Below are 23,931 nucleotides of genomic sequence, written 5' to 3' on the forward strand. Positions count from 1 at the left end.
AGTTTTTTTGCCAGGATAGTCAGGGCTACACTGAGAAATCCTGTCTTGAAAAAAAAAATTGTTTGATTTTCAAGGAAGGGCAGAACCACGGAAAAACTGGCCTAAGGATGACCCCACACATCAAGCTTCCTCTCAGGAAATTGCTTGTTGCTGTGTAAGTCACTAAGTGGGGAGTGCAGGTACGGTTCCCCCATGAGCACAGGCTATATTCACTCGTTAGCCACACCAAACAGATTCCTTCACAGTCCTGTTAATACTGACAGTTCGTGAGGCAAGCTTCCTATGAGTGACAGACATTTCATGATTGTGGGTCATTCCATGATGTCCTGGTATCATAGGGACCAAATTATGTCGATTTTTTACAGTGCAATAAAAACACTGAGACCTTTGTCTTAATTTCTTTATTATGTTTGGGCCTTTAAGAAACATATAACATCATATATACCACTATTCAGTAAAAATCTATTCTAGATATCAGAGAGCACGCACTACAAACTATCTCATATCTAGTCTCTAACACCACTAAAGGGCTTATCAAAAAAGTAGGTTCGGCTCTGATCTATGGGATCTCGAGCCTTGAGGTTTTCATCACTATGAAGTATGCTCAAGTGGATGAACGTAGTTCCTGTTTTCCTTTTGCAATAGGCCAATCACTTTGAAGTCTGCAGTCCATTATAAGAATATCCCATTCCTTAGGCTCTGCTGTCTATCATGTCTTTGGAAAACCAATCTGGTAAAAACACATTTCTTTTCCCCCTGTACAATAAGGATGAATTTCCCAGAACACATCCCATAATAACTGCACAGATATGGATATGCACGTGCAGGGCTCACCTAATGAGAATCCACAGCAGTAACTACTCCCCCGGCCCCTCCAGGGCCATCTCTGCACAGTCTCATCTGTGTTTCGCTGGTTTCAGGCTACACCCTACCCTGTAAGAGGATGCCTGGTGTCTGATATCAGAGATAAAGAGGGCACTCTGTATAAATACACACGACAGGGGACTCGGAGAGCTGTAGTTGGTCTGGGAGGGGTTAAAGCTATGGCTTTGATGAGCACCCAAGTGAGCTGAAGGAAGGCATTTGGAAGAGCAGATTCTGCAGCATCCAAGTGGTTCTCAAAGAGATGGGTCTCTCGACTGATCTCAGTTCTGAGGTTTCAGAAGTTGAGAGCTAAGAAAGGTGAGCAGATGGCATTAGGCTATGCTATTGAAGACCTTCACGGTATCAATGGAAATAATACACAGACCACATAACACCATTAAAACCAAAAAAAACACATTTTTTTTTTCATTTAAAAAAAGTTTTAGGTCACATAAAACAAGGCAACATTTATTCCTTCTTCTCGTCTTCTGGCACAGGGTCCGTGGGCGGCTCCTCCACCGTTGCGCTGTTGCTCTCTGAGCCGGTGTTACTGTCACTGGTCCCTTCCACCTCCATGCTGTCAACCCCCTCCTGCCCACTCTCCTTGTCCTCAGGAGTAGATGTGCCTTCTTCACCATTCTGCTGGTTCTCCGCAGTGTCTTCAAGGTGTGTCTCCTCTGTAACCACACATTTGCACCATCAGTTCCGTTCACTCTAACTCTGCTGACGGCATTAAATGACCTGTCCAGTCTGACCGCCACTAGGCACACGTGGCAAGCAGTGAAATGAGCCAGTCTTGTGACTCAGGAATATTCATGAATATCTGAGACAACTCAGGGTGCGAAAATCTACATTTTTACCTACAGTATTAAGAAATTTAAATACATATCAAACACTTTTGTGGTGAGAATTGAGCTTTTGGGAGAGGGGCTGGAGAGACGGTTCAAAGGTTAAAAGCACTGGGTGCTCTTCCATAGAGGACCTGGGGTTCAGTTTCCAGCACCCATATGGCAGCTCACAACTATCTGTAACTCCTGTTCCAGGGGATCTGGATTGATACCCTCACACAGACATACATGAAGTCAAGTCACTAATGTAAATAAAATAAAAATAAATAAAAAAGAAGTATATAAAATACATGCTAGATTTCAAAGATTTGATACAATAAAAGAATGTAAGACAGCGAGAGTCTTGTATGTGTGCGCATGTCAGAGGAGAACCACAAGTGTTCTGTTCCTCAAGAACTGTCCACTTTAGGATCTCTCACTGACCTGGGAGTAACCAGGTAGGCCAGGTTGGCAGGCAATGAGCCCTAGGAATCTGCTGATCTCTAGCTCCTGTACTGGATCCTGAGGATGTAACCTGCTTTTCCCATATGCGCTCAGGTCCGTCTACTAAGCTTTCTGTCTAGCCTAGAGTATTAATTTTTAAAATCTTATAACATGTAAATATTTTTTTGGAGACTTGGTTTAAATGTAACATTAAAAGGAAGCCAGAAGCCAGAGGTGGTGGCACCAGAAGATTGCACTCCGGAGTCTGAGGCCAGCCTAGACAACACAGTAGAGCAAGATCCTGCCTGAAATACACAAAATGAAGGCACAGAAAGAAGCAGATGCTCTGTTTAAAGTGGTGCTGGCCACTTCCTTTAGGAAACTGAACACAAGGTTCTAATATCTTTAATTTTTTCCCTTCAGTTCTCCCTCCGTTTTCTTTCCTTAAGCTAGCAGACAGACATCTCAGTAAACATCCCAGACACCCAGACGCCGTCAGAGGGAGACAAACCTCATTTGGGGCAAAACAGACTCAAGACTGAAGACATGGTTTGGTTGCAAGATGAGCAAAGAACCACACTCTGGTTCGCCCAATTTATGGTAAAAAAATAACAAAACAAAACCAAAAACCAAAACCGGGTTCACAAAACCAGAAAGAGGCCCAGACAATGAAGACTAAAACCAGCCTGTCTGGAAAGGAAACCCACTGAGTTAAATACTGTGTAAATGCCTGGCAGAGATACTGACGTTTCCTTAAACACTGCCAGGAATTACTGTTGAGTACAGAGTATGCCCATGTCCCTTTTCCCAGCAAGTGCTAGTGTCCCCTGACTACTTTTGGCTTACTCCTGTTTATCCACTAGGCAGGGTCAATCGTGCTGAGAGGCAAGGTGATCTCGAAAACTTCAAGAACAACCAAGTTCATCAGTATTTGATCTAAGTTTTACCTTTCTTTTCTTTAAAAAAAAAAAAAAAAAATCCAAACCATGAGGAATGCCTTTATTCAGGAAAACCAAAACATCAAAAAGCATTGTTCCGGCTGGAGAGACGGCCCAGTGGTTGAGAACCCTGACTGCTCTTCCAGAGGACCTGAGTTCAATTCCCAGCAACCACATGGTGGCTCACAACCATCTGTAATGGGATCTGATGCCCTCTTCTGGTGTGTCTAAGACAGCTACAGTGTACTCATATGAATACAATAAATACATCTTAAAAAAAAAAAAAGCACAGTAGGCTGAGGTCGGTTGGCACCAACATGTAAGGCTTAGACGGTCATCACTAAAGGCTGTTGGCCAGGAAGTCTGTTTCAAGTCCCAAACTACACCCACACACACGCACACCCACACCCACACGCACACACACACACACACACACTCTCTCATGTCACCTCAAAGCTGTCACATGTAGTGTGACTCACAACAAGTGAGTCTGGCCATCTTCTAGTCAAACTTTGCCATCTAAGGACTAAGACAAATCTCGGGCCCATGACACATCTTATGTAAATAGTAGCCATAAAGGTTAAAGTATTATTGCCTATTAATCCTATGTCAAATCCAGCAGCAAGTAGCTGTTCAAATGAGGAGATGAGAGAAAGCTCAGCAAAGTCAGTGTCAGCAATGGGCAAACAGACAGGGCCCTGCACGCCCGTCTCCAGAGCCACCCCCACTTGAGTACTACCAAGAGCTCACACGGCAAGACTGATGCCACCATGCTGCTCTGAGAGAGACAGGGAATGGCAGAATGCCGGCTGTCAGGGCCCTCACACTTCCTGGGTTGGGGAGGCGGTTACCTGTCTCCATCGGGATGTTCTCCTCATCCTTCTTCTCCTCGGCTTTGTTCGCCACTTGCTCTTCCTCGGGGGCGATGCTGCCCTGGCTGCGCTCAGCTTGCTCGGCTGCCTCCTTCTCCCTCTCCTCCTGCCTTTTGCGGGCCTGCTCCTCCGCCTGTGCGATCTCTGCTGCAATCTTCTCCATGTCCACTTCCACCTTCAGACCACACAGCTGCTCGGGAAGAAGATCAGTGAGTGAGCTCAGCAACGCTTCTCCTTAGGACCTTGGAGTCAATAAGTTGTTTGCTGGCTTATGTAATGGTGTTTACATGGGGAGAAAAAGAAGCAGTGGCCTCAAAGTACAGGGCGAAGAGAGCTGCTCTAGTAGCCATCAGACACACAGGGGCAGGGGCTGCTAGGGCACCTCCCCATTCACACCTCCGCTGCCAAACACGGAACTTACTCCGGCTTCCTCAGTGGGGGATTAAAGGTGCGTGCCACCACGCCCCACTGAGCTGATACAAAAATGCAACTGAATTATATCTAATGCAGACATCTATGAATAGATTATAATAAAGTGAAAATAATTTACAACTACAAAGATTTTAAAAACGCACTGGAGAGTTCTAGCACCTGTGGCCTAGTCTTTATGTGTACTACATGACACTGCTGATTTATTATAAAGATTGTAGGTTTGTGCTGTGATGTTGGTATTGTTTCAAAGTGACCGACACTCAGTAGAAACATTAAGAACAAGAGCAGCTGGCACACGGAAAGTGAATGGAATGGGTACCCTTTTAAGCTCATTGTTAAAGGAGTCTGTGCTTTCCAGGAATTTCCTCTTCTTTTCCTGGTGTCGTTCCTCTATCTGAAGAAGCTCGGCTTCTAGTTTCCGCTGTAAGGTGACAGAGCAGATGTGTATAGTTATACGTTTTCTCTAAGGCAGATTAAGTGCAGAAAGCATGCCATTAGTTAATACTTTCAAGTATAATTTAAATTTTAAATTGTGTGCACGTGTGTGGGTAGGTGCACCAGTGCGGGTGCCCATAGAGCCAGAGAGGCCATTGAATGCCCTGGAGCTGGATTTACAGATGGTTGTGAATGACCTTACATGGATGCTGGGATTTGAACTCAGGACCTCTGGAAGAGCAGAATATGCTCTTAACCACTGAGCCACCCATCTCTCCAGCCCACTAATTTTGCATTAAAAAATTAAATCTAGCTATGTTTTTAAAAATGTTACATAGAGGAATGGCTGTGATTAATAAGATGTTAATGACTATTTTTTTGGGGGGGGAAAACATATTATAGTAATGCAGCAAAGGCAGATGGGGGCCCCTAAATTCTTCAGTTTGCATCCATCTCTTAACAGATAATATTTGCCACCACAATGTTCTATTACAGTTTTCAATGACAAACTTATTAAGCTTCCTGAATGGTCCCCTTCTTTCAGCTTCTGTCTTAAACCATGCACAGGTGGCACTACTTCCCAGGTGTCCTCATGACTGTGCAGAGTCACATCACCTGGGATGTGTGACACACACCCCTTCTATTATAATCAATGTTTCTGAACTTACCTGATGAACCATTAAAGACTGGACCTGTCGCTTGAGGACTTGCATTCTAGCTGTTGTGACAACCGACCGCACATCAGGTACCACACTCTCACTGAGGATCTCACTGATGAGGCGGTGGTTTCTCTGGAAACGGGCAGTGGCTGTATGCTTCATTGAAAAGCCGTCATCATAATCTGGAATGAAGGAAGTGTCCTGGAAATTAGGTGACCAGTTACCACAACAATGTTAACAAGCAGTCACTTAGTAAGTGTGGTCCTCAGTTCCCTAGCAAGTGGCCTTGCCTAACATCAGGGGCACCTGGGCAGACTAGTTATGAAGCATGCAGAGACAGAAGATACAACCCACCCAGGTGTTGTTCTCAGAGAGCTACTAAGGCAGTGATTCTAACCTGTGGGGCTTGATCCCTTTGAGGATTAAACAACCCTTTCACAGGGGTTCAGGATGCACACTGGATATCTGGCATATTTATATTACAATTCATAACCGCAGAGAAATTACAGTTATGAAGTTGGTACAAAAGTAACTTTATGGTTGGGGGTAAACACACCACGAGAAACTGTCTTAAAGGTTAGCAGCATTAGGAAGGCTGAGAAACTGTGTACTAAGAGATGATAAGTGCCTGATAGCACTCGATGCGCACTACACTGTGACGGGGAGGTATTTTTATCACAGTTTTTTTTTTTTTTTTTTTAATATTTATTTATTTAATGTGCATGAGTACACTGTAGCTGTCTTCAGACACACCAGAAGAGGACATCAGATTCTATTACAGATGGTTGTGAGCCACCATGTGGTTGCTGGGATTTGAACTCAGGACCTCTGGAAGAGCAGTCAGTGCTCTTAACCACTGAGCCATCTCTCCAGCCCCTTTATCACAGTTGTTAATGAAAATATCCATTTGTAAAATTAACTCATCACCATCTTCTCTAGTAATATTTACTGTTTTCCAGGTGGTTTTTATGTTTTATCACATTAAAAAAATGGTAAAGACTCAAACTAATCTTATAGAAAAAAGACAATTTGATATCAAGGATGGGAGATAGTTTTAAGATAGTGTTTACCAGGCAAGCATGAAGATTTAAATTTGGATCCTAGCCAACATCCAAGTAAAAGATGGGTGTGGCAGATTCTAGAGGCTCAATGGTCATTCTAGCTAAAATGGCAAGCTTTATATTCAGAGAGACAGAGACTCTGTCTTAAAACAGTGCAGAGAAGCCATTCAGGAAGCCATCTGAATAGCACCTCTACCTTCCACATGAACCTGGACAAGGAGTATGAGTGCACACACCAGACCCAACCTTATCACAGAGAGAGGTGAAGAAGACACCCAACACGCACGCATGCACATACACATGCACACACACTACACACTCATAGATACTTGAACATGCACACACACTACACACTCATACTTGATTCTAAACTTATTTTTAACTTTGCCAGTTTATACATGTACACGGCAGTTATTAATGTGTAAAGGTGCCACCTAAACTTAGGTACATATAGTACACATTTGGCTTATATGTTTTTTATGTGTGTGGGTTGTTCTTTTTTGGTGTGATGCACCCATATGGTCTACAGGTGTGCACACACGTGTACATACATGTGGAGGCCAGAAAAGGATAACAAGTGTCTTCTCTCTTTTTGTTTTATCCCTTTAAGACAACACCTCTCACTGAACTGGAAGCTTACCATTTTGGCTAGCTTAGCTGCTCACGGAGGTGAGGTGCCAGAATTTGCCTGTTTCAGCTCCCCAATGCTGGTGTTATCAGTATGTGCCAAGCCAAGCAATTTACATGGGTACTGGAGGTCTGAACTTAAGTCCTTGTACTCACAGCAAGAGCTCTGGAGCTCCAGAGTGTGTGATATTTTTGAGACAAAATTTCACTATGTAGCCCAGACTGGCTTTGAACTGAATTCTTCCTCCTACTCAGGTATATGCATGTCTTTGGGTGTCATTACTCCTCCACTGTTATCTCCCTAAACTCTTCAGAACTTCCTCTGGTATTTCCTAAGTGGGATCTTAAATTACACTCTTGCTGTGTTTGTGGCTGGTAGCTACTGCTTCCAATTCTGTCCACGATCCAGTAGAACACAGAGCAAAGTAAACACTTACCCAGCATGCTGGGTGTGTGGATGAGCACCCTCTTTAATGGAAGTGGCTATCTTGGACCCCTTGCAGCTTCAGTTAAAGTTAAATGCCTTTACTTGGCCACTAAGGGCCAGAAGAGTAATCTGTCCATCTGTACATAGAACGCTAACTCAGAAGCCTGGCTGTCTGTGTGTAATGTGTACTCATGAGTGATGTTATGGGTGGCATTCTCATACTCATACTGGATTTTAAAATAATAAGGCTTTTATAATACACTCATTAAATTTTGCTCTAAGAGCGCTTAGTTTAATTTGCTCCTAAGAACAAATTTAGGTAATTGATAAATTGGATAAGCCGATTAGGAGCATGAACAGCTCTTCTGGAGGACCACAGTTCAGTTCCCAGCACCCGCGTCAGGCAGTTCCCAACTCCCTGTAAGTCCAGCTGCAGAGAATGGCACCCACTCCTGGCATCTGCAGGCACTACACTCACGTGTACAAAACTACAGGCTTGCTACACACATTTAAAAAAAAGAAGACTGGGTGTAACTGTAAGGCATTTAACTTTTTAGAAAAGAACCTGGGTGTGGTGGCACACACCTTTAATCCCCATGCTTGAGGCAGAAGAAGGAAGATCTTTGTGAGTTTTAAGGCCAACTTGAAATGCATAGCAAGTTCTAGGACAGCTAGTGCTATGTGGATACCATGTCTAAAAAAAAATACCAACAAACAAAAAAGGAAGTTAAAAGGAAAGGGGAAAAAAAACCCAAAAAACCAAACACACACAAAGGGAAATCATATATTTTTTTTTTGGTTCTTTTTTTCGGAGCTGGGGACTGAACCCAGGGTCTTGTGCTTCCTAGGCAAGCGCTCTACCACTGAGCTAAATCCCCAACCCCCCGAAAATCATATATTTTATCAGGTTAGAGTGTGTTACAATTTGTATAAGCTTGCCCCAGGGAGTGGCACTATTAGAAGGTGTGGCCTTGTTGGGGTAGGTGTGTCACTGGATATGGGTTTTAAGACCCACATCCTATCTGCATGGACGCAGTATTCTGCTAGCAGCCTTCAGAAGATGTAGAACTCTCATCTCAGCTTCTCCTGTACTATGCCTGCCTGGAAGCTGACATATTCTCTCCTTGATAATAATGGACTGAATCTCTGAACCTGTAGGCCAGCTCCAATTGAATGCTGTCTTTCTAAGAATTGCCTCGGTCATGGTGTCTGTTCACAGCAGTAAACCCTAACTAAGACAGACATTGGTACTGGGAGTGGGGTGCTGCTGTGACAGGCCTGATCATGATTTTTATTTAGATGAATGTGGACTTTGGGACTTTGGATCTGGAAAGCACTGGAACGCTTTAAGTGGGGCTTAATGAGGCACCTAGTAGGAATATGGAAGACACTGGTGCTGAGTTGGATTTGAACTTACAGACCTGGCCCAAGAGGGTTCAGTGGAAAAGAATTTCAATATGAGGCCTAGAGACTATTTTTGTGGTATTTTGGTGAAGAATGCGGCTTGGCTGCCTTTTGCCCTTGTCTGAAGTCTGCCGGAGTCTAAGGTAAAGAGAAATTAATTACATGACAAAGGAAGTCTCAAAAAAGCCCAATAGAGACTTTGTTCTCAGGTTACGTCTCATGAAGAGGGTTTTGAACAAGTGTAGCGAGCTTAGAGAGGAAAAATATAAAATACATGGTTCAAGTATTAAAGGGGCACCGGGAAGTGACATGGAGCTGAATCCCGTCTTAGGAGGTAACAGATTAAGGATTTGGTATCATCCCATCCAGCTAAGTTTAGATCCAGGCATGGTGGTTTACACCTTTAATCTCAGAAGACAAAGCCAAACAGATCTCTGAGTTCAAGGCTAGCCTGGGACAAAGCAGGTTCTAGGTGAAGAAAAGCTTAGATCCAGGCATGCTGGCACAGGCCTTTAATCCCATCCAGCATTACAGGAGACAGAGCCCTGCAGATGTCTGCCTTCGAGGTCAATCTACAGAGCAAGCCAGTAAGCAGCACTCCTCCATGGCCTCTGCATCAGCTCCTGCTTCCAAGTTCCTGCCCTCTGTGAGTTCCAGCCCTGACTTCCTTTGGTGATGAACAGCAATGTGGAAGTGTAAGCTGAATAAACCCTTTCCTCCCCAACTTGCTTTTTGGTCATGATGTTTGTGTATGAATAGAAACCCTGACTAAGGCAAGGAGTGTCAGCAAAAACTTAACCCAGAATTTGGAAGCTGAGATTGGAGAATCAGGTAAATCTGGACAACACAGTGAGACCCTGTCTTGAAAAAAATCAAACAAATCCTTTATTCTAAGTATAAAGACTTTGAAAAGTAAAAGTACAGCTTTTTTTCCCTTAACAACTTTCCACTCTGTAAGGAGTATTTTTTACCATGGGAAAGTCATACACAAAAATCTTATTATTGAAAAGACAAAATTATGCTTTCCCATTTAAAAAAATAAAAGCCTTGAACTAAGATTTCTTCCCTAATTCAGAGAGAGCACACGCAACGCCCCACTTTCCACCTTACCGTCTGGGTCCTCCGCAGGCTGAATGCTCATGTAAGGCTCTCCTTTCTCCATGCGCGACTGTCTCTGTCGACTTTCTTCCTCTAATGCAGCTTCCGCACGACTTTTTGCATTAATATATGCAAGGTATGCAGGGGAATTGTGATAGGCCTTCATAGATTCATTGTACTCTATCTGAAATTCAAAGGGTTGGTTTTTAATGTACATTCCACTCTCCAGGTCACCGTGGGCAGCTGCATTGTTCATCTGAATCAGAGGGCAAAGGTGAACAGACGGGGGGGGGGGGGGGGGGGCCCTCTGTGACAGTCATCTCTCCTTCTGAACAGAGAATGTGCCACTCAGGTGAGTGGGGCTTGGTGGACAAAACTTTAGTGCTGCCTCAGGTGTCTGGTCATGCTTTGCTTCTTCTATAAATAATGAGTGAAGGTGGTCCTCCTACCTTTTCTGCTTCGTACTCGTTTAAATATTCTTGTTTCTCTTCATCAGTGAGATCTCGCCACATGCCACCAATAATCTTGCCAATCTCCCACAACTTTAGGTCAGGGTTGGAAGCCTTTACTTGGTCCCAGACCTTAAAAAGTTAATAGTTGAAAATTCAGTATTAGTGACTAAAGTATATAGTCATTTAAAAATACTCTAATATGGGAACGTTTAAATACAAACAAAAGCAAAGACGACAATATCAAACTCATCTGTAGCCATCAGTCTGCTTCAAAACTGCCAACTTATGATGTCATTTTATCTTTACCTCACTGGATCTCATCACCACTGTCATTTCCTCATCAGTACTTCAAACTGATTAAGCTAAGAACACCATTAACCACTGTTCACACTTATATTGAATTAACTGAACAATTAACTCTATGTCTCTAGCTGTTAAGTGAATTTAGACGTAGTTAATTTGTACCATACTATCAAACACATATGTAATAATTATGATCAATATTTTTACTATACTTATTAATTATTTTGTATTCTTGGAATTGAACCTAAGGGCTCTTACATGTAGGCTAGACAAGCGTTTTACCACTGAACTACCTTCCAGACTTGTTATTTTTAATAAAAATAAGGTATCAATATATACAGTCTTATACTTAACATCCTTCTCATGCCTTTCAATATTCTCAAAAAGATATCATTTTCATGGCTATAGACTAATCTGTTTAAAAAGATCTTAGCAATTTATTTAACCATGCTCCTGAGTTCTAGAATTCTGAAATGAGAACGAGCTACTTAAACAATTACAAGTTTTTAAATTCTTCCCTCAATATGTCTATGGAAGGTGTCAAACCAGCCTGGAACTGCATGTAGAGCCAGTGGGCGGAGCTTCTGGCACCCACCTTTCTGCTGTACCTCATGTAGGGCATGAGCGGCTTATCTGGTGGCTTTGGAGGCTTTGGGATTGTAATGCCGGAGGACGCCTGCAAAAGAGTGAAATACATTCATTATTCAACTGCAGGACTTCACTGCCACCTGAAAAGAAAGTCCCTTAAAAATTCTAAGGCGCCTTTCTTCTACTCGTCCATGGGTACAAGATTCTTATATTTCCTCCAAAGAAAATAGATATCACTGCAAATTCAGAAATGTTTATATCAGAAGAAATGACTTTAAACACATATTTAATGTTTTACTTAGCAGTTTATTGCCACTGTTTTGACAAGCTGCCTGCAAGAATAAAATATTATATAATAATCCATACACTGAAAATGGAGTTATATGTCAACACCTCACATTTAGGACATTACCTGTATCCTTTTATTTTGCTTAGTACCGTTACACATACAGTCAACACTGGTTTATCCTTAGCACTTACCATACACACACTGTCTACAGGGGGTCTTGTTACCATGTCAGGAATGTACCCTCATACAAACAACACAAAGACTATCTTCCAGGTTAAAAAAAAAAAAACAAAAAACCACAAATAAGAAACAGAGATCTAACAAATAAACTAGAAATCTAGCAAATAAAAAAAAAAAAAGGAAAAGAAAAAATTTCCTTTAGAAGTAGAGGTTTATTTCTGTTAAATTTTTAGTCTCATAGTTTTCTGTTTTCTATTTTAGCAGTCTTGGGGCATATTTTCTTACAGGGATCAAGTTGTGTGAACTCAAGTCATACTTTTCTTGTCTCCAATGCTATGGTCACAGAAATAAAGAACCGTCTAAAGCACTGAGCACTGGCACTCCGGGCCTTGCTATGTTACTTCTGAGGCCCAGTCCTCAATGTTGCTTCTGTGGAAAAGCAACAAGGACAAGGAAAGGCAGGCCACATGGAAAAAGAAAACTAAAGAAAAATTTTTTTCAGAAAAGTAGTGAGGAAGTTAGTTGGTGAGAGAGAAAGTACAAAAGGAAGCACGGAGAGAGTTAAGTGCTAAGTCCTATCTGTGTGAGGAAACACAGGCCAGGAGACATCAGGTGACTTGTAGCCGAAGCCCCATTTAAAGCTGCTGCTTCAACAGCAACTGGTTCTGAACTATCTCCTCGTTTTATCAGTGCTTTGATGGAGGAGCCAAAATAAGAAGTAACGTGGCCTATCTCATTGGCTCTGCTGTCACTAGGGGGATCCTGACCCCAAATGGGAAAGAGGACCACTTTGCTCTAATTACAAAACACACACTTGCTGCTCTGACTCAGACAGATCTGGTCTTAGCCAGCAGTGGGCAAAGGAATGGAATGAGACCTGGAGGCACAAACTGTCAGTGGTTAGGGCAGCCGCTCAGGGAAGCAGGCACCAAGGAACCCACTTGGGTTCCAAAAAAAAAAAAAGTTGTGCCAATATTTGAAGGTACCAAAATATTATTAACAGTTAAAAATTCTAATGTGTGGGGGTTGGGGATTTGGCTCAGTGGTAGAGCACTTACCTAGGAAGCGCAAGGTCCTGGGTTCGGTCCCCAGCCCCATTTAAAAAAAAAAAAATCTAATGTGTACTTTTAAAGTTGTAAGTATAAATCAAAACATTTAAAAGACAAAATTTAGTAATATTTGCTCATATGTTCCAAAGAGTATTTTAGAACATTAATAGATTTGCTAATTCACCCCCTTTCCAAAAAAAGTACCAAATAATACTGAATTCATATTATTACACTATCATTTACAAATAAAAAATCAAAACAAAACAACACAAAACAATGCCCCCCATTCCCTAAGAATAAATTCCAGTTGGTTTGAGGATCTTTAGCACCACACATGACCAGTTTGCTTAATATCTCAGACATCTTTGAACTACCTCAAACATGTCTGTTCTGCTTTCACTGAGCTCCTTCTTTAACCCTCCCTCGTTAAGACTCAACTAGAAACAGCTACTGCTGTGTATGCTGTGCTCCTAGTTTGAAAAACTGCAAATGGCCTTTCACTAAGTGGCCAGGAACGAGATTTTGGGGAGTTCGACTTTGCTTTGTCAATGAAGATCTTTTCTGGTTGCTATCAGGAAACCCACCCTTGGCATCACTTCTCCATCTATCCAGTTTGTCTTCCTATTTCTATGAATTGAGGGTAGGGAAGCAAACACTCAGGCTTGTTAAAACTGTTCTTATCTAAGAGTCAGGTCCTAGGCAATCTGTGTGATAAGTTCACCATCCTGTTTGATCTTGAATAGCACAAAAGGGTTTTTTTTGTTGTTGTTGTTTCTTTCTCAGTTCTTAGCTGTTTCTCTGGTAAGGTCTTATTTAAGAATTTTCTACTGGAGAGAGGATTTCTACTAGCAAGAGGTAGGCTGCTTTTAACATTTTGTTTGAATCTGTTTACAAATCAGAGAGCATGAACCATCACCAGAACAGAGTGATCAGGTATGGGCTATACACTTAAAAGCTGTCCTAAGTCCTCCAAAGGTCTCAATCTGGTACCTAAGTGCTTTATTTTCTGAAAACTACCCACATGGAGCAAAGCTCTTGCTTAGGGTTGCACAGATCTATTCCACCAAATCACTGTGGCTTTATCTATCATAGCTTACTCACGAGGAGCATTCCCCAGGAGGTAGTGCAGCACTGGGGTCTCTACAACACCTTTTATAAGCAAGTGAGTCCCGAAACAGTTAAGTCAGGATAAAAGAGAATGCAAACCCCTCCGTTCTAGCAGTTTGCTCAAGTGTCAGTCTGGTGATAATAGGACAAAAGGACAAGAATACAAGGAAACAACTACAAAGAACGAAGATACCAAAGTTCTCAGCCTAACTGCTCCCCTATATTGGAGGCTAGAGCTCATTCCAGAAATTTTCTGAGTTCTTCCACTTCCCAGGAAGAAAAACATTGAAACAGATGACCAACCTAAGCCTAGACAAGGAGTGTCTCCTTTGTTCTAGTTCCCACTGTATGATCTAATCTTTCTAGCAACAGAGAAGTCTCATGGTTACATACAAATGAAGAGCTGGCTGTTTATACAAACCCCGAACTAAGTTACTCTAGGAGCACACTGACCGTTCCACTAGCATGGCCACCAAGAGCCTTAACTATATAGAACTATTCAGAACCATCTTCTTACTCACCACCCTTAAATAAATTTCTGTGTTAACACAAGTGATCCAAAACTAGCTGTGCTTACTGTGTGAACTATAATGTTCTTTATCATCTGATAACCTTGCCTCTCATTCCACTTAGGAAACAACACATTTAGACCAGGGAAAAACATGTACTGCTGCACACAGAGACTCTGTGCATTGTACAGTATACATATAAACATTCTGTCAGAACCCCTTTCAGATACTGTGAAATACGTATGGCACATAGAACTTGATATGCTTATGAAGTACAGATTATGCAGAAACAATGAAAAAATTAGACAAACAAAACCTATCCAGCTAAGCAATATGCTTACCAGGACAGACACACAGTTGATAGTGACAAGTTTTCAGCTCTAGCTTTACTACAGGGTGAGAGGGCTTTTTTATGAATACAGAAAATGAAAGCCAGATGCTACAAAGTTTACAGCCATCTGTGTCATAGATATTCTCACCAGTACCACATTCTGTTGGAGGTATTTGACTTTTGGATTTATTACCTTAATTTCTTTTGAGTTTAAGATAATTTTAAAATAAAAGCTTTGAAATATATCATCCAATTTGGATTATCTTAGCTGAATCAATGAAATGAAATTCCTCCAAGTTTTAAGAATCATCTGTCTATAATGGAAAGTTATACTTATCTAACACTTGGAAATTTTTATTCCAAAATTCCTTGAGGAGACAGTAAAATGCTTTTCTGTATTAAACTGGAAAGAAACAAGTTTCAGACATGTCCATTACTAAATCCAAAAGACAAACACTGAGTGTAGGTTGGCAGGCAGGTCTGCCAAGAGCTTTCTAGTTCAGACAAAGCCAGGTCTTCAAAGTCCTAGCACTCCTTTAGAAACTGCCCTTGAGAATAACGCCAAATACCTTCAACAATGAAAGATACTCTTCATGTCATAAAGAATTTTAACCAAAAGAATTCTACATTTGTTTACATATACAGCATGAGCATTAAGTGTTCAAGGCTTTATCCCTACTGATCACCAAGTAGAATGGGATTTCTTTTCTTCCAGGTACATAGCCAGACTGCACTTTCTTGTTCAGTGTAAGACTGTACAAAATATTTGAAAAGTCAGGTTAAATTGTTTTTAATGGCTGTGCTTCTGATTCAAGAGAACCTAGCTCTGGAGGCATTTCTGGTCAATTCCAGTTGTTTGCCGGAGGCTGTAATAGTTGATTCTCCTACCGTGACCCGGCTGTTGGTGCCCGGGTTCCCTCCCAGCCTGTAGTTGTTGTAGGCGAGATGACTGTATGGATTGTATCCCACAAACCCTGGTGTGCTGGGCATTTGCTGATGGAAACAAATGAGACAAAAACACGAATGAGAAATGAGCTCAAACGAGGGGAACACAGAAATGAAAAATGATCTGCATATGGCATGCAAAAGCAACCTGACTTAAACAAGCAATGATGTGTTGTAATTGGTTGTTTGTTACTATTTTTTTCCACTGAGAAACCAGTCTGCAAGTATGCATGTGCAGGGGTGTATGCATGTTTCCTCTTTCCTATTCTTCCTTGGCAGGGGTTAGGGATGCTTGAGAGACTGAGTATGTTGTGTTTTGTTCTGAGGAAAGCATCACACTGCAGTTGCAAACGTCTAGAACTACTTCATGGTCAACAGTATGAGATAATTTAGCAATCTTTAATGTCTGAGATAGGAAAGCTTCAAGTATGATAAACCTTAAAGTCTGAAAACACTACATGCAAACAAAACATGATTATTTGACAGTTATGTGGATGCCACCAATGCACTCATTTACTAAAAACAAAACAAGAAATGGATCTGCTTTTCCAAGACAGCTTTAAATACTTTATATGTGACAAATGAAAAGAGACTCAGATCAGGAAGCCAGGAATTGTCAATAGGATAGAATATGTCAATGGATGTCACATGCATGATTTCAAAACAAGGACTTGTAAGAAATGCATAGATTTCATACTGGGGTGCTATCTGATCTTTAACCCAGTCATTCTTTCACAGACTTTCTCCTCCATCTCTTCTTTGATCCATCTTCCATGGGTATCATGAACACTTTATGCATTTAACTTTAATGGGAACTACTGTTTTTAGTTGACAGACTTGAACTTCCTTTCTCATCTGGTTTTCTGAAGTCTCTCAGCCTTTCCAAATACAACTGCTCACCGCAGCAACAAAACTCTTGATTTTTGTGAATTACATGTTGATATCATCACAAATGGGTTCCTATGTAATTGTGGCCTTGTGGTTAATACAATGACATCCAGTGTTCATAAAATCAAGACAAAATGCATAAAAAGAATGTGGTAAAGAGACCAAAAGTGTAGCTGGTTTAGTGACACTCAGTCATAACAAGTGATAGCCATTTTTACATGCAATTAACATACTCTCCTCAGTTCTACAAAAGTACACTTGAAACATCCCTGCTAAACTTTAGTTGTCACAAAACAAATGCCATTTCCTAAGACATGCCTCGTATACATCCTTAGTATCCAAAGACATTCAAGCAGGCAGCACATGTGATACTTTTTAAGAGGAAAACAAAGTGATCAATTTATAGCCCGTAGTTAGGAAAGACGCTGATTAAGCATATTTAAGTAGCAAAACACAGATGAAACCATAAAGCACAAGAGAAGGGCGTGTTCCGCGTGGAGTGGTTCATTCAAGCGGTGGCAGTGGAAGGGGTGAGTGGTGGTAATGGTGGTAAAAGCAATGACATTTAAAAAAGAAAAGACTAACTCATTTCGGATCCCTTCTGTGGATATTAGAAAGCCTAGTTTCTGGATTTGTGTATAAATGTGCAATTATGATGAGGGTTAAAAAAAGGATCCCTTCCTTTGTGGGAAAACTCAGAAGGGGATCTCAGTCTTTAAAATATTTTATTTAAAAAATAATAGCAAGTTTGTTCACGTTACACTCCTGGAGGTAGTATTTACATAAACTTATACCTCCGAACACTGATTAAAAATTAATATAAGCAAATAAAGGGCTTTAAAAAAATGAAACTAGTATATTGCAATTATAGTCTAAAGTTTATATTTTTGAGGTGAGGCTTTTAATTGCTCAACTCAACCTGCACACACGAGTGTAATGTGATGGAGACGGTGGTAAGAAATGTTCTTTAAGAGAGAGCAAAAACGAAGCACAAGACTTTACAGTCTCCTGGGAGCAACTTTACAGACTGCAATTCACATGAAGTGACCTTGAGAATGTATGATGTGCCTTTTAAAAGGAGCATCTGAGGAAAAACAATGTAACTAAAACATTCACCAAGGGTTAGTAAATCAGACTAGTTACCTACTGGAGAAAACAAAAGACACAGGAACTCATTAGTAGTAAAGTAGACTAGCCTGAAATTAGTCGGTAGAGGGTATGGAAGGAAGAGCTAGCAGACATTAAAGAATCAATTCTGGGCTGGGCATGCTGATAACTCCAGCGTTTGGAAGGCCAGGGGAGAAGGATCACCATTTGGAAGCCAGCCTAGGCTACATAAAGACCCTGTCTCAAAACAAAACAAAACAAAACAAAACAAAACAATCCTGATTCAGATTTTGAAGGGTATGGTTAAGTGGTCTTTCATGGTTGTTTTAAAATGGAAAGAAAGCCATTTCAGCATTTTAGGCAAACCTGCACTGGTTGCCGTTAAATCAGAACTGTGGATTGGACAATTATTTTACATGCTGTTCAAGCTGGGTAAGAAGAGCTCAAAGCCGTCAGACACCTTTAAGCAGAGCAGTTGGCAAACCAACCTGAACAAAATTTAGAAACGAGATCTGACCCATGGGTAATGAAACCCTTACTTGAGCAGCTTGAAAATAAGATTTATGAGTGTAGTTATCCTTAGAACAAGACACTTTATTTAATGTGAAAATTTTATACACAGATAAGAAAGTTTAATTAAAAAATTTGTGCTGCTGGGGTTCCAACCTAGGGCCTTGCGAATGCTAGGTGAGTGCTGTCACTGAGCTACCCCAGCCCTTACTTACAGTGAGAGAAAAATGTAACCGGTTGAAGGTTAGGTTTAAAAACAACAAATAAAGGAATAACCAACAGCAGGATGAGCACTGACTCACTGTCAGCTGCGAGGCCCTTTACCAGGGGAAAGGCTAGAAAGGAGTGTCTCACTGATTTCCTGCTAGGAGAAAAGAGAGCACAGGAGGTGGGGAGTTCATAGCATGTAATTTTAAATGTTGGGTTTGGTTCAAGGTAAGGATGAAAGGAGTTATTTTATTTAGTAGGAAGTGCTGATTTTTAGCTGAATTTTCTATGCTGTGGCTGTGAAGACTGAGTGACTGTCAGTGGAAGACATCTGGGTTTTTGTATCAAGGCCAGACTTGGCTATTACATTAACAAGAAAATTAAAACTTACTGTTGCAGGAGCTGGGGTGGGAGGTGGGGCATAAGATGGTCTTTCTGTTTGAAAGAAAATAAATAACTTCTTGTAAACAACTGAGATATAATACTATGCAACAAAACTACCAATGGTCCTGCTTTGAAGAAAAAAAAATGAGAGTATTTTGGAATTCCCATTTGCTAGGGCATTAGTCTCGTATTAATACAGATTGATAAATATAAAAATTGAAACTTACTTGACATTTTGGAAGATTAAGTTCTCAGTTCCTTAAGAATGAATCTGAGACACTAAAATAAAAAAAAAGAAAAAAAAGAAAAAAAAAGAGAATCAAAACTCAGCAAGCATAAGAGAATGTTTTCCTAAAGAATAGGGTAGTTTGGTATTTCTGAGCAAAATTACTTCACTGTTAATTGCTAGTAATCAAGCCTTTTTGCATATTTTAACTAGTCCTTATATTCATTTGATTGATCAGAATTAAGTGATGAAAATGAATTACTGGGAAATTTAGAGTTCTATCAGAGATGGATTTTTTTTAGGTTTTTGCTTATGACATTGAGAGCCACGTCTTGTATGGAAAACATTTTGCTGATGCCATGCGAACGATTACTTAAGACTGATAAAAAAAAAATAATGACAATAGAATGTGATGTATTATCAGGGTGACCCCAACAAGGCCTACCAGATACTGACCAATAACCCCTGATCAGAAGCTCTGCCCTATCGAGGGGGCCTCTTTTATCGAAACAGAGCAACGTCTTATTCCTGGAGGCAGTGTGAAAGAAAGATAACTCATGCTAACAAACTTTACATTCTCTTTTGTTGGTAAATAGTTCCCTAAGAGCTGGAACAATTTTCTCAGGTTACTGACAGGACACCTGTTGTTCCTTTACTGTCCATTTCAGAAATTACCTCAGGTCCTCTCTGGTGAATTATCTGGACAGAACTAATTGCCTTGTCTCTGCGTTCCTACAGGGCTTACTAAAGATCAGTGGCATTTTCCCTCACACAACATGTGAATGTGGCTGGGTTCTGTCTTGCAAGAGAGGAGGGATGGTCTAACCTATTACTCAAACGTAGCTCGATTCTTCATAAATTGGGTCCTAGTATTACCAGCTCAAAACACGGACATTATCTGAGCTTGCTCCTTTCTCAACACAGACCACAAATGGTAATGCATAAAGAGATGAAAATTTATTTTTAGAAAGATGGTGAATACATTTTTTTCTTTCTTCTAGTTTTCATTTAAAGGAAGTGCCTCAAACCATCAGGGTTAAGAGTTTTTGATGTGTTAATTGCTAATTTTTTTTCAACCCATCTCTTTTACTTCCATCAACACCCAGTAGGCCTTGCTGTGGGGAGCCCCGACAGAAACTGTGACAGGGTCCCTGGCACCTTACACTTCACTGCTAATACTTACAAATGATTGCTCTCCTGGGCTACAAACTCTAGTAGAGAGTGGATCTAACCATAGTGCCTGGCATGCAACTCAGTATTTGTTGAATTAATTACCTTACGGGTCAGGCTTTTAACAGTCTTGTTCACTAGTCACAACGACCCTACCAGATACGTATGGCCTGTCCCCATTTTACAAAGGAAAAAAACAGTCCCGGGGCGATTAAGTGTCTAAGGCCATAGGCCCAGAAATGCCAGAGGTGGGTTTAAACCCAACCCACACCGTCTCAGACTTCATCCAAGCCACCCCGGGTGTCTTTAGGCCGCTACTTGAGCCCCACCCCCCACCCACCAAAATGGGAACCACCTTCCTGGGTGAGGACCCCCGCTAGCCTTGCCCATTGGGCTTCCCGAGATCCTTTCCTTTGAGTTTGTGGCGGGCGGAGGGTGAGCTTTTCTGGAAACTCCCCCGCAGAGGGTTGTGCATGGGTGCTCGGCCAGCGTCCGGAGTCCAGCATAAAGGGACTAGTGGCGCCTCCGAGAAGCTGTCCCGGATGGGGCTCCCCCACCGCCGCTAGGCCTCTCAGAGGCCGCACCGGCTCTAGCTCCCGCCTCGCAGCCGAGGCCGAACCCCAGCACCCCGCGGGAACTCGGGGTCCCGCCAAGCCGAAACACCACAGCTCACCACCCTCCCCGACCGGGTCGGGCCCACTGGGAAACACTCACCCGCGGGCCGAGAAGGCGCCCGCAGCTCCGGCTTCGCTTCCCTTTGTCCCGCGCTCGCCCCGCCCCTCGCGCCGGAGCTTCCGCGCTCGCACTTTCCACACGCTCCGGGGAATTTTCTGCGGGCTGCGGCCGGCCCTCCTCCGACGAACAGCCCTTCCAGTGAAGACGCGGCAAGGTTTAGTGCGCCAAAGATTTTTTTTTTCAGGCTCCTCGGATCCCTCAGAAGTCTTTCAATTTGGATCCTGTCCCAGCCGGGCGCCGATTCGTCACGGCGAGGAGGGCGGAGAAGGTTGGGCCGCGTTGCGGGCCCTGGTTCGCGGCCCGGCGGCAGGAACTGCGCAGACTGCGTACCCCGGCTTCACTGAGGCGGTGGGTTCCGCTGCGTGAGGCAAGCGCTGGGGGAAGGCTCGCTGGAGCCTCTCCCGGGAGAGGGCGGGTCGCAGCTCCCGCACACCCCAAACCCTGGCGTTCCCCTTCGCTCTGATCCTCTGTACTCCGCTGATGGACGTGTGGATGGAGGATGGAGAATGTAGGCGGGGAGGACCCGGATCCCCGCGTTTTGGTCCTTGCTGGCGCTCGGCAGGGCTCCCTGCCTCCACCTAAGCGAAAAGCAACACGGGAGTTTTGTAGTTTTTCCAGATGCTTCTAGAGGTTGAATGATGGCGACAGGTTTCAGAGCCTAGGGTCCTCATATGTCAGCTCACTCTTTCCAGCTTGCATACCTGTGACAATTCACATCTCTTACCAGGAGGGCTAATTCAGCTCACCCTCGCTTGTCTTTAAATAGTCAGCTCAATGTTTCTTTGTGATGCCCTCCTAGAACTTTTCCAGGGCCTGTTGAAACCCTCTTGATGGGATTGGGCCATCTGCAATCTTGGAGAGTCTTGAAAACCAAATTTCAGGCATCTGGACTGGACAATTTCATAATTACCAATGATTTCGAAGGGCTAGACTTGTAATTAGGTGCTCAGTAAGTGTGTGTGTAGCCACCTTTCTGGACTATTCCAGGGCTTTTTTTTTTTTTTTTTTTTTTTTTTTTTTTACAAATTACAAGTATTTGGCGGACCATAAGAAGTTGGCTAGTGTGGGTCACGTCATGGTGGAGGAAAAAATGAGCAGACCGTCTGTGGTTATCTAAGGACAGTGTTAGCATCTAGAGAAACTGGTTGAATTCTGGGACTACCTCTTGGCCCTTATCCTCGTGAGGTATCTTTAGAAGTCTGCAGAGCCAGGAATAAATGATAATATTGTTCAGTTCTTCCATTGTCCAATATTTTCATTCTGGTGAGATGAAATTAATGAAATAAAAGTGTATTGAAAGGAAAGGCTAAAGGAGAGTTTTCCAGATGAGTGAATAGCATAAGGAAATGTATCTGAAAATGTTTTTTTTTTTTTTTTTAAAACACAAAAAGCATAGAGAAGATGAATGTAGGATCCACACAGTTACGTCAGGGATCCAGTGTCTTCTTCCTCTGTCTGCCCAGTAACTCCAGCCTTGTTACGTCCCTGCTTTAGCAACTGTGGGATTAAGGAATGGTAGGAAAGAGGGTAGAGGGCACAGTGCTCTGAGGCATGTGTGCACATACGTGCCCCAACTGGGCAGTTCTCTGAAGCTCAATGGTGGTAGGACAGGGCTGGCACAAAAGTGGTTTAAAAAACGAGGGGATGGAGTTCTAAGTGGACAGCGGGATGGGTGTTCTTTCTTAGTCTTTTTACTTCTGTGTGGTGCTGGGGTTCGAATCCAGAGTCCTGAACATGGTGAGCCTATGAGTTACATCCGCAGCCCTCTAGTGTGCCTTTATTCCAAGGGAATCTTGATAGGTCTTCTGACCTAAAATCAGACCTGTTTCCCATCCCTTGCTTCCTCTTGATGGCCTGTGTTTCATTGGTTTGCTTTTTACCCCCTCTGGCTTATATGTTATCTGTAAATACTTCTTTTATTTCTTCGTTTTGACCTCCTGTTGGAGTGAAAGCTTCTTTGTAATGGGGATGTTTGATATATTTTTAAAATTAATTTTGAAATTAAAATATAATTATATTATTCTCCCCTTTGTCTTCCTTCCAACCCCTCTCATGTTCCTCTCCCTGCTTCCTCTCAAATTCAGGGCCTCCTTTTCTTTGTTTTATATATATCTCGATATTTAATATATAGCACACACATGTGCATGTGTATATTGTATAACTATATGACTACAACCCATTCAGCCCATTTAATGGTATCTACGTATATGATTTCAGAGCTGAACATTTGGTACTAGGGGGTTCATACCTGGGTGAATAACCAATTAGGGGCTTCATCCCTGGGGAAGACTTTTTCTCCTGTTCTCAGAATTCCCTGGTTGCCTGTAGTTCTCAGTCTAGGGGTCAGGATATTTGATATCTTGAGCAGTGGTTGATATACATACACACTTATCATCTGTAAAGTTAGAGGATGAGGATCTCAGTATCCGCCTTTGGTTCTTCCTTCACCCGTGAAGATTTCAGCAATGTATAAAGGGGCTGTTAAGATGGCTCAGCTGGAAAAGGTGCCTGCTTTACAGCTTGACCATCTGAGTCTGACCTCAGGACTCCTGTGGTGGAAGAGCAGAACCAAACCCTTCAAGTTGTCCTCTGACATCCACACGATCCATGTGGTCCACATGAACATATATGTACAGAATAGGTAAATCATAACATACAATATACATACAATAGATAAATCACATTTCTAAAGTAAATTATTTTAAACCTCAGTATAAAAATTGTCCCTCTCGGGCTGGAGAGATGGCTCAGCGGTTAAGAGCACCCGACTGCTCTTCCAGAGGTCATGAGTTCAATTCCCAGCAACCACATGGTGGCTCACAACCATCTGTAAAGAGATCCGATGCCCTCTTCTGGTGTGTCT

The 23,931-nt window shown here is 42.2% G+C and overlaps 1 protein-coding gene across 6 annotated transcripts; it reads right to left on the reverse strand.

Annotated features, from left to right (window-relative positions):
* Positions 1-386: 386 nt before the first annotated feature.
* Smarce1 (SWI/SNF related, matrix associated, actin dependent regulator of chromatin, subfamily e, member 1) lies at positions 387-23,178 on the reverse strand. Of its 6 annotated transcripts, NM_001399629.1 has the most exons (11): positions 21,048-21,092; positions 19,165-19,216; positions 18,945-18,988; positions 15,785-15,889; positions 11,439-11,519; positions 10,538-10,669; positions 10,101-10,272; positions 5,481-5,653; positions 4,697-4,798; positions 3,925-4,135; positions 387-1,541 (listed from the first exon to the last, which is right to left on the reverse strand). In NM_001399629.1, the coding sequence occupies exons 2-11, from the start codon at positions 19,169-19,171 to the stop codon at positions 1,333-1,335; spliced, it is 1,236 nt and encodes a 411-aa protein (NP_001386558.1). In that variant the 5' UTR covers positions 19,172-19,216; positions 21,048-21,092; the 3' UTR covers positions 387-1,332. The 6 variants fall into 6 exon arrangements, with proteins under 6 accessions (NP_001386558.1, XP_038942013.1, NP_001020164.1 ...); XM_039086085.2 differs by lacking the exon at positions 19,165-19,216 and having other exon boundaries at positions 21,048-23,178; NM_001024993.2 differs by lacking the exon at positions 15,785-15,889.
* Between the last annotated feature and the right edge of the window lie 753 nt (positions 23,179-23,931).

Source organism: Rattus norvegicus, chromosome 10 (genome assembly GCF_036323735.1).
Source record: "Rattus norvegicus strain BN/NHsdMcwi chromosome 10, GRCr8, whole genome shotgun sequence".
NCBI classification, from domain to species: domain Eukaryota; kingdom Metazoa; phylum Chordata; class Mammalia; order Rodentia; family Muridae; genus Rattus; species Rattus norvegicus.